This window comes from Podarcis liolepis, assembly GCF_965112155.1.
Source record: "Podarcis liolepis genome assembly, chromosome: 14".
NCBI classification, from domain to species: Eukaryota; Metazoa; Chordata; class Lepidosauria; order Squamata; family Lacertidae; genus Podarcis; species Podarcis liolepis.
In genome coordinates, this window is record NC_139569.1 from 38,536,482 (window position 1) to 38,551,047 (window position 14,566).

The 14,566-nt window shown below is 43.8% G+C and overlaps 1 protein-coding gene across 3 annotated transcripts in view; it reads right to left on the bottom strand.

The window, feature by feature from the left end:
* Positions 1-14,566, bottom strand: part of ADAMTSL3 (ADAMTS like 3) — a 281,389-nt gene that overhangs the window by 46,579 nt on the left and 220,244 nt on the right. For all 3 annotated transcript variants that reach the window (XM_083475290.1, XM_083475291.1, XM_083475292.1), the window contains 4 exons: positions 11,023-11,152; positions 8,386-8,578; positions 6,569-6,748; positions 5,049-5,202 (listed from right to left, as the gene is read on the bottom strand). In XM_083475290.1, the coding sequence (XP_083331416.1) occupies positions 5,049-5,202; positions 6,569-6,748; positions 8,386-8,578; positions 11,023-11,152 (657 nt within the window). The remainder of the gene's footprint in view (positions 1-5,048; positions 5,203-6,568; positions 6,749-8,385; positions 8,579-11,022; positions 11,153-14,566) is intronic.

The window sequence follows — 14,566 nt, forward strand, 5'->3', positions numbered from 1 at the left end:
TAACTTAGTTGGTCTTTAAGGTGCTACTGGAAGGAATTTTTTATTTTGACCAGCAGTGTGCTTATGCATTGTTTTGCACAATGTTTCATTGGTGAAACATCTTTTCAGGGATGCAAGCATACAGTTAAGTAGTTTTAACTTAGCGCTCCATTGCATACAACCTCATTCAATGTCCACTGTATTGTTTTTCGTTTTGTTGAAAATTTTAAATTGCTTTAATTGACTGTTTTATCATGTTTGTTAGACACTTTTGGGCTCCAGTAGGAGGAAACTTGGGATACAAGCATCATGAATGAATGGATGAATGATAGACAGACAGACAGACAGACAGACAGACAGATATTGCATTTATATTCCACCTTTTATCTAAGGATCTCAAGGTGGTATCCCCAAAACAACCCTGTGAGGTAGGTTAAGCTGAGAGGCAGGGACTGGCCACAGTCCAGCCAGTGAGTTTCATGGCCAAGTGGGGATTTGAACTCTGGCCTTCTAGGCCCTAGTCTGACACTCTAACCACTACACCACACTGTCTCTCCATTCACAGCCTAATTCCAGAGCTGAGCCACACAACCAGCAGAGTCCCACAGTCCCACAAGAGCTTGCCCACATGATTCTGCTGGTTGTGCAGCATGGTTCTGAGATAGAGATGAACATAAGCCCTTGCCATAAGCAGCTCAAGAAACTGAACTAAGATAATGTTTTCCCAAAGCTTCCTTCTTTTAACAAGACATGTTTCGAACCACCCTCATTTCTGTTTCTCCATATGACTTCCCTTCTTTCAATAGCAGGAGCTAACCATGTTTCTTTAGCGTTATTCTCCACCAAGCAATGTGCAGACTGGACACACTGCCACGCAAATATCCACAATTAATTAAATTCAGAGAGATATGCAGCTCGAAAATATTTTATTAAATGCCGCGCCAAGGACATTCCTTCAAATCCGTGGAGCTTTATTTAAAGTGGTGTTTTGTACCTCAGGATCTTGGCATGTTAACTGGCAATGAAGTCCAAGAAAAGAGGTTTCATATTATGTATGAACCAATAATTACTCTAGCTCCTATTTTGTTTGGTGCCTTGTTTTTAATGCGGAGTTACGGCATGTAGCCAAGCAGCCACAGAAGGCAATTAAACTCAAGGAGATGCCTGCATTGAGGCCCCACACCTGATCCAAGGAAACTGTCTTCAACCTGTCTCTTAATTCAGGTCTCCAGGCAGTGAGTACCAAAGCAGCTGCACAAGGCCTCTGAACCCTGATTGGTTCAAAGAAAACCCTCCTTCCTCCCCATACACTGTAAGGGGCTCTGAGAGGCCATATAGTTAAACCCTCTGCTTAAATTCTGTGGGTTGAAGCCAACGTAGCGCTAAGTTAAAGTCACTTAGCATTTTGCTTGTTTTGCTGGCAAGATATTTTGCGCCGGAGGAATATTGTTGCACAAGAGCAGGTTGCTGGTGACTTCGTTGCACAATATTACTGCGCGGTCTGTTGTGCAATGAGTTTCTGCTGGCGCAGAAGTGCGTTAGGTTCCTCTGTTGCACAACATTAAAACTCACCTATCCGCTGGTGCAAGAGCCCTTGCATTTGCAGACAGAGAATGTTGGACAGAGCCCTGTAACTTTATTCCTGCCCCCCCCCATTGCAATTTTCACCAATCAAACAGGTCAGCCCACGCCAAGCAAACTACGCCACAAGCAGAGAACAGATTGCTGTAAAATGCTTCGTGTCTTTGTGTGTATGCATAATTTTTTTTAAATAGCACACCTAAAATGTAGTGTGCATGCATTGTGCAGGTGCACTCTTCATATTAATACAAGAGTCCTACTGCACCACATGGGACGCGGGTGGCGCTGTGAGTATAATCTCAGTGCCTAGGACTTGCTGATCGCATGGTCGGCGGTTCGAATCCCCGCGGCAGGGTGAGCTCCCGTCGTTCGGTCCCAGCTCCTGCCCACCTAGCAGTTCGAAAGTACCCTTAAAGTGCAAGTAGATAAATAGGTACCGCTTTATAGTGGGAAGGTAAACGGCGTTTCTGTGTGCTGCACTGGTGCTGGCTCGCCAGAGCAGCTTCGTCACACCGGCCACGTGACCCGGAAGTGTCTGTGGACGGCGCCGGCTCCCGGCCTCTAGAGTGAGATGAGCGCACAACCCTAGAGTCTGTCAAGACTGGCCCGTACGGGCAGGGGTACCTTTACCTTTACTATTGCACCACATCTGGGGTGACAATCTATTTCCAACAGTGGTCAGTGAGGATGCTGCTGAGAAGCCTATAAGCAGGGCGTGTAGGTGAGAGCCCTCCCTCATGGCTGTTTTACTCCCAGTAACTGAAATTGTTATATTGAGCAATCATCAAGGGATGTGGGTGGCGCTGTGGGTTAAACCACAGAGCCTAGGACTTGCCGATCAGAAGGTCGGCAGTTCAAATCCCTGTGATGGGGTGAGTTCCCATTGCTTGGTCCCTGCTCCTGCCAACCTAGCAGTTCAAAAGCATGTCAAAGTGCAAGTAGATAAATAGGTACCGCTCCAGCGGGAAAGCAAACGGCGTTTCCGTGCGCTGCTCTAGTTCGCCAGAAGCGGCTTAGTCATGCTGGCCACATGACCCGGAAGCTGTACGCCAGCTCCCTCAGCCAATAAAGTGAGATGAGCGCTGCAACCCCAGAGTCAGTCACGACTGGACCTTATGGTCAGGGGTCCCTTTACCTTTATTGAGCCATCATAGCTAGCAGCTGCTATGACTTTCTCTACGCTTTCTTTACAGCTCTTCAAGCAGGTGGCCGCCACCACATCCTGCAGCACTGAGTTCCATCATTGAACGGTGGCATTGTGTGAAAAAGCACTTCCTTTCACCTGGATTGGCTACAGCTCCCTGCTGAGTTCATACTTGGTGCCAAAGTACTTTTGAAACTACGGGAGATCTCAAAAGGAGATGATGATATAGCATGGAGGAGATGGGGGAGTAAAAAACCAAAACCCCTCCTGATTTGGCCTGGATCCCGGAGCTTGTGTACAATACAGTTTTTGCCAAGTTCTCTCCCATATTAAGTCATTGACATTAAAGCCCTCTCACCTTCTTTTAAAGCACGAAAGGAATACATGGATTTAGTTTGGGGAATTATACATATACATATGCAAGGTAATGACACTTAAGGATTTTTTTCGCAAGCAGACACAGTGGCTGCAATTCTAAATGTGCTTATGCTGGCAGAGCCCCACTGACCTCAGCAGGGCTCTGCGGCTGCCAGAGCAAGCACATTCAAGACTGTAGCCGGGATCTGTTTGCACAAAAGACCAGTCAGATGCCTAATTTGTTATTATTTTACATGTACACTTACCACCCTTGCAGGCACTTTCAAAAGCAACCGTACAAAGCAAAGTGCAGACACCCTTTTCAACACTTCTGGCAACAAGGGGAAGAAAGAAAGAAAGAAAGAAAGAAAGAAAGAAAGAAAGAAAGAAAGAAAGAAAGAAAGAAAGAAAAGGCATCTTCTGTCTCCTATGCACACTGGAACACTCTAATAACTACACTAAGGCTGCAATCCTATGCACACTTAATTGGGAATGCAGGACTCAGGTCTGGGCAAATACAGTGGTACCTCGCAAGACGAATGCCTCGCAAGACGAAAAACACGCAAGACGAAAGAGTTTTCCGTTTTTTGAGTCGTTCCGCAAGACAAATTTCCCTATGGGCTTGCTTCGCAAGACGAAACGTCTTGCGAGTTCTTGCGAGTTTGTTTCCTTTTTCTTAAAGCCGCTAAGCCGTTAATAGCCGCTAAGCCGCTAATAGCCGCTAAGCCGCTAATAGCCGTGCTTCGCAAGACGAAAAAACCGCAAGACGAAGAGACTCGCGGAACGGATTAATTTTGTCTTGCGAGGCACCACTGTATATATATAAGATTGGGCTACTCATTAGAACAGCAGCCAAGTTCTGCTGAGCCAGGCTTGGAAATTAACTTCAGGGGCTCGTAAAAGTCTCCAAATTCTGCTCAAGTGCAGATCTGAACTGGAGAACAATTACTAGCTTGCCCATCTCCAAAAACCTTTCTGTCTTCCCACCACCTGCCATCCAAAACAGGAGCGTTACTAAGCCCTTGAAAGACATTTGTACAAAATTTGCATGTGCGAATTTATGTGCATAAATGCAAATTTAGGCTGTCTTTCAGAGAGCAAAATTTAAAAAAAGTTAACTGATATCAAATTGACCAAAGTCTGCTGCTACTGCATGACTGCAGACAGATATTGTCAAATGCTGACTCACTGCAGCTGCATATGGAAGATCAAATATAGAAACGATATTTATGTGTGCAGACAATTTGGACTCCACCTAGGTATAGATGTGTGGCTGTCTGTGGACCTGTAAGTCAGCAAAACCCTTCTAGGAAATAATTTATAATGAGATAAAAAAATGTTTAAAATAACTTTTGTTAAAAAACTAGAGGCTTTTTCATTAGGTATAATAGGGGAAGAGACCCCGAAAGGATTTATGTATGCGACAACAACAGCAAGAATGTTATATATGCCCAAGGATGGAAGGAAGAAAGAACCCCATTGAAAGAAGAATGGATATTGAAGCTAATAGACTATGCAGAAATGGCGAAATTGATTGGGAAGATTAGACATCAAGAAGACAAAAAAATTAGAAATGAATGGATTAATTTTATAGAATATATGAAGGAGCATTGCAAACATTTAAAAACATTACAAGGATTGGATTAGCACCTGTAATATAATTTGATAAAAGGTATTGAAAAAGGAGATTTTATAGATTGGATAAAAGTATTTAGTAGCAGAAAAGAGAAGAAATAAATATTGGAAACTGGGGAACGGGTGGGGTGAAGTCCGGTGGTTGAAGGAACCCCTATAAAGATAGTGAAATTGTTATGGACAAATGCAATTAATATTGTATGCAAATATATATATATATATATATATATATATATATATATATATATATATATATGTTTCTGTTTGTATAGCATAGCCTACACACAGTATGGTAACAATAATAAATCAGGGCTCTTTTCTCCCAAGCAACCTGGAAAAATGTGTCACTTACTGTTGCAGGCACTCATGTGACATGGCCTTGACAGTGGGGGCACCGGGAGGTCGGCACACATAGATCTGTTTAATGCAACATGCTGGCCTTTGGCTGTGAGTTTCTGGCAGGTAGCCTTCCTCCTTTGCGTCCCGACACCACAGCTTACAGAGCACTGCAAAAGAAACGAAGCAATTGTCGTGTCCCACATGTGCCAACCTGACATAAGGTTGTGCACACTCAACGTTTTATTCTAGAATCAATGGAGACCGAGTTCTTTTCTTCTGCCTAGTCTACAACACAATCCAGACTTACTGGATATTTCTTGCTCCTGGAAAGCATAAGAAACGGTTGACAAACGGTTTTCATTCTGAAAAGTGAAGTGCACTGCGGATTGATTCTGCCTTACTCCACAGTGTGTTCATTCAAAAACAGGTGGCAGGCGGTCCCAGCAATGAAGGGCATGTGTATGTGTGTCTGTACCATCACATTGTGAGGGGGCATATACCAAGATAGCAAGAGGAGGTTTTTCAAACGTGTAATCTAATCGAGAGGGTTTCAAACACATTCTCAAGGAACCAAGGATTGCTCAAGCAATCAATCTGGATTGATGAGCAATCAATCCAGATTGAAAGTAAAATGTTGAGAACGAGCATGAATGATTCCATATTAAGAGAAACCATACTTAAGTATTTTAGACAAACAGATCCAAAAAAATTCAAGAGAGTTATTCTTGTATGCAACTGCAGCGGCTCAAATACTCGTGGCCAAGGGATGGAAAGATCAGGAGGCTCCAAAAATAACAGATTGGCAAATTAAATTACAGGAATTTGTGGAGATGGCTCAACTGACCAGCAAACTCAGAGGAAACTCAAAGCAAAAATTTGCGGAAAAATCGGATGGTTATAGAAGATATGTTCAAAAATACAATAATAGTTTTGACTCCATGCTAGCATTCGAGTTACAAAGGAAGTAAAAGGAGGTGGATAATAATGATTTATTATGTTTTCTGAATGTATTGGAAAATTTATATAGAAAGGTTTATTGTTTTGTGTACATTCAGTTGTAAGATAAAACATATGCGAAGGGACTTGACAGGAAGTCAAAACTGAAGAAAATACTTTGTAAGATAAAAGGGGGAAAATATTCAGTTTCATTATTATTATTATTATTTTCATGTGTGTGCAGGTGGATGTTTTGTATGAAATGTTTGGGAGGAAATAAGACAGTAAATAACAAATAACAAACAGAATATTGATGTATGTAATTTTGATTTCTCAATTATATTTTGTAGTAGTATGGTTGTAATGTTTTTTGTAACATAAAATCATTCAATAAAAATTATTTTAGAAAAAGAGAGATAAACCACACTTCTGTGCTACAAGCAGGTAACTTGTGTGCACTTGCAGCCTACAGGAGGACTGTTCATGTTAACTGAGACAGGGGTGCGTCAAAAGGCATCTAGTAGAGATCCAACCTTGAATGGAGAGGGCTGTGGAAGAAAGGCAGATATAGGCACACTCTTATTTAAAGATACTCACCTTAGACCACTCTCCCACAATCAGCTGTGGAGGGCAGTCTGTTTTTGCACAGGGTTTCTGAGTGGACAATCTGGATTCGTGGCACCTCTCGTCAGCAAGTTTCAGAAAGCTCCCATCCATCAGCAACTGCTGGCAAGTCACTTTGCGATTCTGGGTTCCTCCTCCACACGTGTGGGAACACTAAGCAGAAGGAGACTAACAGAAATTAGGCCTGTGCACAGAACCTTCCTCTTCATTTTAAGAACTTCTTACTGATTGTCTTTTCCTTACAGGTAACGACGACAACAAATGCAACAGCAGCAAAGGAGATTGGGATATGGATAACTCCAATAATACATTACAAAATACAATTTGTCAAACAAAGTGTCTTTCAGGTGTTCCAAAGAAACTGTGTAAGGCAGCATTAAGACCTTGAATTGGGCTTGATAGTGCATAGACAGCCAGAGCAGTTTCTGGCAATGGGAAAACTGCTTTTGGTGCCTTTGCAGAAAAGTGGGATATAAATGAAATGGATGAATGGATGTTTTTGTGATGGCCTGGGACTCGGGCTCAGACTTGGAACCAGAGGAGTCTCAGTCTGCACTGGATCCTTTGTCTCAGGCATCATGTGAACCAAGTCTGGGGCTTGATCCAGAAGAGTCCCAGTCTGCACAGGTTTCCCTGCAACAAACACCAACTGGGCTGAGTCAGGGGCCTGAGCCTGCCCTGGCTCCAGATGTGGGGATTACTTCGTTGCCTTCAGCTGGGCCATCACTTACAGCTGCTCCACTACCAGTTTGGTCAGGAGAGGCTGAGGTGGCCCCTGGGTCTAGTCACCCACTGACGTCTCCCAAGCTGCGGTGACTAAGGTGTGAGAGAAGGAGAGGCCTGAGTACTCGCAGGAGGAGTGCTCGCCTTCGGGCAAAACAGGGAGGTGAGCCACTGGGGGATCAGGACTGGCTGCTACCCCAACAAAGATAAAAGGCTGTCGGACCCTGCCCCAGGTTGCAGGAGCAACATTGCTGTTTGCTAAATCCTGCACCTGTCCTTGCCTGGTTTCCTGCCTCGTGTCCTGCCTCAGCCCTGTCGGACTGACTCCCAGGGGAACCTTCGGATTCTGGACCGGTCCGGGACCACGCTTCATGGGTTACCCCTGAGCCCAGCAGTTTTATAACTCTGTTTTGATTTGCCATTCAGCATTTCAGCAATTACATACTGCCTGACCTTCAGTGTCTGGACTGCCTTCAAGGGTAGCCCCACAAACAGCGCTTTGCAGTGATCTAAACTGTTGACTGCTGTGGACACTTGGGCCTTTGAAGAAGTTGGATCCAAGTCCTGCAAGCTACAGGCCTGTTCTTTCAGAGTACAAAGATGAAGGCATTTTTCTTTTTTTAAGCACTCAAGTTATGTGATCCTGTATCTTGGCCTGAATCAGTACAGCCCAGCAACAGGTTGACCGTTTCATCCGTTGTTTATGCAAAACTGGCCTAATGACTGTGGCTTTCACCCAGGAAGGCCTCTGAAATCCACATAATTCATTTCATCTAGAAAGATCATGTGCTGAAAAAGCGAGGAATGAATACACTTCTGTTCCAGAAACAGTGCACTGTCAGCAGCCCGTGAATTAAAAATTGAGCATGAGCTCCGCTGAGAGGTTACTCTAAGTCAGGGAAAGCGGAACATGTCTCCCTCCGGATGTATTTGGACAACTCCCACCATCCCTGGCCACTGGCCATACTGGCTGAGGCCGATGAGAGCTGGAGCTCAGCAACATCTGGAGGACCCTGAGCTCTCCATCCCTGCCTCAAGCCTCTGTTTATTTAGCAACCCCATCATACCTGTTGCCATTCTTCAACGTGCCAAACTGGGGGGCAGTCAATCTGGTTGCAGGCTTGCAAAGAGTGGGGCTTTTTGTCTTTGCAGTTTTCGGGCCCAACAACTGATCCTCCAGGTTGTTGGCAACGCACCTCTCTTGTCTGGATGCCAACACCACAAGTGGCAGAGCACTGCCTCCAGGGACGCACCTGCCACCTGTTCCGAGAGATTATCCAAAGGGCAGACTGAGTAAGCAATGCTAGGAATGATGAGGCAGAAGCGGTTGCTTTGATACTGGATTCCACTGAAGTTTCATAAATGGTTGCTCTCTCTGACCCTCCATTACACACAACACTTTTATTCAATGACTTAACACATTATGTTCTCTTTTATCCCACTATCAGAAAAGGCTTCGGCTGAGAAAGATCACTGTAAGACAGTCAACACCCGCAGGCTCACCATGTAGAAGACACAACACACAAGGAAAAAGGGATGGGGAGGGAAGAGGAAAGCATGCAAGCTCAGACACTGCTTCTTAAAGCTACTGCCCTTTTAACAGCCGTCTGGGCTGGAAACAGGTCAGATAGCACTGATAGCATGGCGGGCACTAGGTGACCAGTATGTGTATGTGTGCTGGTCTTTTGGCAGAAGCACTGGCATAGCCTTGCTTCCCTTCTCTCTTACGCAGCCTGGGACTAGGTGAGAGAGGGCCAAAGGCAGCTGAGTTGGTCTTAACTAATAACATGACAAACCTAGACAGCATCTTAAAAAGCAGAGACATCACCTTGCCAACAAAGGTCCATATAGTAAAAGCTATGGTTTTCCCAGTAGTGATGTATGGAAGTGAGAGCTGGACCATAAAGAAGGCTGATCGCTGAAGAATTGATGCTTTTGAATTATGGTGCTGGAGGAGACTCTTGAGAGTCCCATGGACTGCAAGAAGATCAAACCTCTCCATTCTGAAGGAAATCAGCCCTGAGTGCTCACTGGAAGGACAGATCCTGAAGCTGAGGCTCCAATACTTTGGCCACCTCATGAGAAGACTCCCTGGAAAAGACCCTGATGTTGGGAAAGATGGAGGGCACAAGGAGAAGGGGACGACAGAGGACGAGATGGTTGGACAGTGTTCTCGAAGCTACCAGCATGAGTTTGACCAAACTGCAGGAGGCAGTGGAAGACAGGAGTGCCTGGCGTGCTCTGGTCCATGGGGTCATGAAGACTAAACAACTAAGCAAACAAACAAAATAACATTTCAGCATGATCCTTTCTGTGGCCAGTGGTTGCATAGAAGCTCCACTGGGGGTCTTCCATCCAAATGGTTGATCTACATGGTGTGCTTTAACCACACCTCCCCTTGAAGTATTCAGCCCTGACATGGAGGGGTGGGTGGGGGTGTCTCCTGAGCTACCTTATGCAGGCAGCAAGAGCATTGGAGATGGGGAGCAGTTATCCTCCTGTACAGCCGTGGTGTGTTGGGCACACTGCAGCCAGGAGATGAGGACACTTGCATCCCCAGGAGCCAATCAGCAGCAGTGCTTGGCCTCCTGGGGGCCAGAACCAGGGAGTGGACCAGGCAGAGGACTCCACTTGGTCGAGTCTGTTCCCAGGGCGTAAGGGGAGGGGCCTGCCTAATCTCTGTCTCAAGAAGCCGTCTTTGCCATTTTCACTGTAGAGGGAAAGAGCCTGTTGACATTTTCTTCAGAAAGCAAGCCCATGGTCCCATCACAACGGGGGCTCATTTTGCTAACCCAGACAGATCTACTGTGGTGCCCCGCAAGACAAATGCCTCGCAAGAAGGAAAACTCGCTAGACGAAAGAGTTTTCAGTTTTGGAGGTGCTTCGCAAAACGAATCTCCTATGGGCTTGCTTCGCAAGACGACAATGTCTTGTGAGTTCCTGCGGGTTTTTTTCCCCTTTCCCCCCCTTTTTCTAAGCCGCTAAGCTGCTTATCAGCTGATCCGATAAGCTGATAAGCCACTAAAAGCCGCTAATAGCGCTAATCCGCTAATCCGTCAATGGGCTTGCTTCGCAAGACGAAAAAACCGCTAGACGAAGAGAATCACAGAATAGATTCTTTTCGTCTTGCGAGGCACCACTGTATCTGAAAGCAGGCATTAAGACAGGTTTCCATTACAAGATTGCCAACATACGAACGGATCACTTATGGACACAGACTTTCTTCAGGTAAACGTAATGATATTTGGAGCAACTTTATACAGAATATATGAGGCTATTGATAAAGAAATTAGTACAATACAGCTCCCGAACGCCTTGCAACTCGAACGCTTTGACTCCCGGACGCCACAAACCTGGAAGTGAGTGTTCTGGTTTGTGAACGTTCTTTGGAAGCCAGACATCCGACACGGCTTCTGATTGGCTGCAGGAAGTTCCTGCAGCCAATTGGAAGCCGCGCCTTGGTTGTCAAATGTTTTCGGAAGTCGAACGGACTTCCAGAACGGATTCCGTTCGACAACCAAAGTACGACTGTATTAGGATAATAAGACTACACACATTTGTATATGTATGGAAATGTAACGTAGCATTTTTCTTTTAATTCATGTTTTTCCTTTTCTTTCTTTTCACCACTTTTTAATAAATGAATTTCTTATAATAAAATATCAGTAATAAAAAATACAGGTTTCCACAATGCAGAATCTTACCTTGGGGGGCAAAGCCTCGTATTGCAAACACGGCTCATTGCTGGGGGTCTTGCTGAGCTGTCGCACAGGCTGTCATTGACAGTTTGCTTTGTCTGCTCATGTAGGCACACTGCAATGGCTTCCTGAGTCCCTAGATTGTTATATATATATATAAATGAGATATATTACACATGAGCACCGTATCTTGAACAGTAAGAAAAAGTTACAGATATAAAGCACATTCTCTCCAGCCACAATCTAAATCTGAGGTAGCTAATCTCCAGTTCAAGGACTTTAAAGCTAAATCTAAAGTTGTGTGATTTATTCAATGGTTGTTATCTAGTCTTTTATATATTGCATGTGTTTGGATTGTCAATGTATTTGGATGATTTTATGATTTTACTGTTTTAACTTACGCCAATAAAGGCTAGTTACAAGTTAGTTAGTCTGCAGCAGTTTAATCTATGTAAGATGTTTTAGCAACTTCAGAAACATCTATCTGCATTGTAGATTTAATCTGCAACTGCAAGTACACTAAGTAGAAAGTTATTTGTTCTTTAAACAGAGAGTGTCCTGCATAGTTTTTATAGGAGGTAAAAAAAGAGAACTAATTAAAGGGTCAAACGAACCAGAGCTGTCTTCTGCATATGCCACAAATGGGATCTAGAGACCAGTGTCCAGACTACTGTCCACCTTAGATCCCTGGCATCTCCAGATATGGATGGAAACAAGTGCCCAACTTTTTTTAATATAATATTTATTAAGTTTCCCAATTTAATAATCCAATACAAACCACATTAAAACATTCCAAATTACAATTTAAAAAAGCCAAATATAAATGCCGAATTTTATATCTTTGAGTGACTTCCCATGCTCTGAATTTCACAAAGTGCTGATCATCTAATATCACATTGCATTTCTTAATTAATCAATAAGCCATTCCAATGCTAATCAGATAATATCCATTTACTTTCACAACCACTGGTCTGTTCAACTTTCGCCTTCTTGGTTCTGTATGAAATGTTTTCTCTTAAGGTTTTCCACAGTCCAGCAATTCCATTTTCAGTTTCTGCTCACAGGAGCCATAATTTGCCACATCCCAAACAAAGAGACGCCATTAGCCCCAGGCAGACATCCGGAATTCCCCTCTGTAATCTCGCTCCATCTCTCAACATGCTGGTACCTCTGCCAATATACAATAACTCCAATCCAGAATTCTTGAATCCTTCCGCTGAGGGCATCCAGTCAATATTATATTATAATTAAACCACAACTGCCCACCTTTAATCTGAAACCCTGGAGCACTGAGGCAACGCCAAGCTAGACAAGCCAATAAGGCCACGTCCTAAAACAGAGTCCCTCGTTTTTGGCTTTCTCTGCAATTAGAGCACAGCCCTGTCACCAGAATATCTGACATGGCCTTGAGTTGCGAGTCTCTTGACCTGAACGTTTCGAACAGTATCTGGAGTTGTGAACCTCATCTTATTATATACAAAGCCCTGCCAGAGAACCAAGGGCACAGTTCGTTCCACAGGCTGTAAAGTTGCCTTGGAAATCTCATCTATGTACAGCCCAATAAAACAAGAAGTCATTACCACTGTCATACTGAATGAAATGCGCTGAAGTTCATTTTGGTACTGAGGTTTCACTGGTACTATGAGGAATGGTGGGGAGTGGGGGGTTTCTAATGTGATACGCAAGACCGAAAATGGTCATAGTTCAGGGAACCTGTTTCCTTCCTTCTCAATGCATGTTCCCCTAGAGGCTTCAGAGGGGCTACAAATCTGATTTCAAGACAGCTTAATATTTCTCTTTTGTTAAAAGATTTGCAAGGTTTCAAGCACCTTTGTACTTTCACTGCATTTCCTAATAAAAATCCAGAGCCTTGTTATTTGTGTAGGTAGGATATATTAAAACCCGAGTTTTATTCCTTTTTTTAAAAAAAAAAACCAAAAACCTGTACAACAACTAGACAATTACTGCCATAAATACCTCTTCTCCTAATTCATCATGAAGGCTTTTCTCAACACTCTGTTGGTTACTAAAAAGGCCTGTTTTTATTTTTAGCTGACTCTGTGGAAAAACTCAGGACTGGAATATGTCCACCCCCCACCCTGGGCAGGTTAGTAGTATGTGTTTTATGACTTTCCGTAATTGGTTAGAGCATGGGCGAGGGTTTTTGTTCCTAGATATGAGTGACAAGTGATTTTTATAATGGGATCTCAACCACTTCCATCTGTCCCCAATCATTCAAAATTGTATTATGTCAGAACTGGACATTACCCATGGCATACGAAGGGAACAACCCAAGCCGCAATTTGGGAAAGAGATTTTGGCAGGGATGCCTTGTCCTTCATTAGCAAATCAACCACACTTGATGTTGTGCCATCAATACTGCAGCAACGCTTCTCGAAAACAGCAAAACGCACTTAGCATGATCATCGGAGCAAGCCGATTATATATTTCAAAGAGCTGTAGCTCAGGGGCACTGTGCATGTTTTGCATCTATAGGGGTCAATCCCCAGGTATCTCCAGTTAATGGAATCTCAGGTAGTGAGGCTGAGTAAAGAATGCCGAGTCCCTAGAGAGCCTCTAGAAGGTCAGTGCTGGATTAGATAAACTGCTGGCCTGACTCCTTTTTGGCCTGCGCATTTCACTCCATTACACATTTTCTCAGAGGATCGAGGGCTGCTTTTCTGCTTGTTTTTAGTTTTCTTCAAGTGTGTTTCTACACACACATGGCACACAGATACATACACAGAAAACCAATTTTGAAGAGCCTAATCCCTGACCGAACACTAAATGAGGATAAATGAAATCAAGGTCTAGGTGAGCTTAATATGTATTTTTAACGTATGCATGCAAGGATTTAAAACTCTATCAAAATACGATCTATGGTTGATAGCCAATAGGATATGCCATAACAGCTAATCTTGTATGGCTTTACAACATTCACCTAGAAACCTAGCGTATTAGCTCACATAAACAAAAATGCTATCGTTGAAACACACCGATTGCAAAAGCTGCACTCCAAGTGGCCTGCCAAACTATTTTTGATTCCAGAGAGTTTTCTTTGGTGGCATCTGTTTAGAGAGCTTCCCTTTGTGCCTGGCCATAGATCAGGCTTCCTCAACCTCAACCCTCCAGATGTTTTTGGCCTACAACTCCCATGATCCCTAGCTAGCAGGACCAGTGGTCAGGGATGATGAGAAGTGTAGTCTCAGAAGATCTGGAGGGCCGAGGTTGAGGAAGCCTGTCCTCTTAAAAATATGAACATTATTAACATAACACTCCAGTTTCCCAATTAATAAAAAAATGGGCTTACCATCCAGCATATAATGTCATCCTCACTTCCATCATTTACACTTGTCACACAATGACTGTAAGGCCCAAAACCAAGCCTTGTATCACATACGCTATATATCATTTCCAGCTGGTCCTTGCACAACCACAATAATTACTGGTAAATGTCAACATTAACCAGAATCATAGAATTGTAGAGTTGGAAGGGACACCGAGGATCAACTCCTTGCAGTGCAAGGGATATGCAGCTGTTCCATACAGT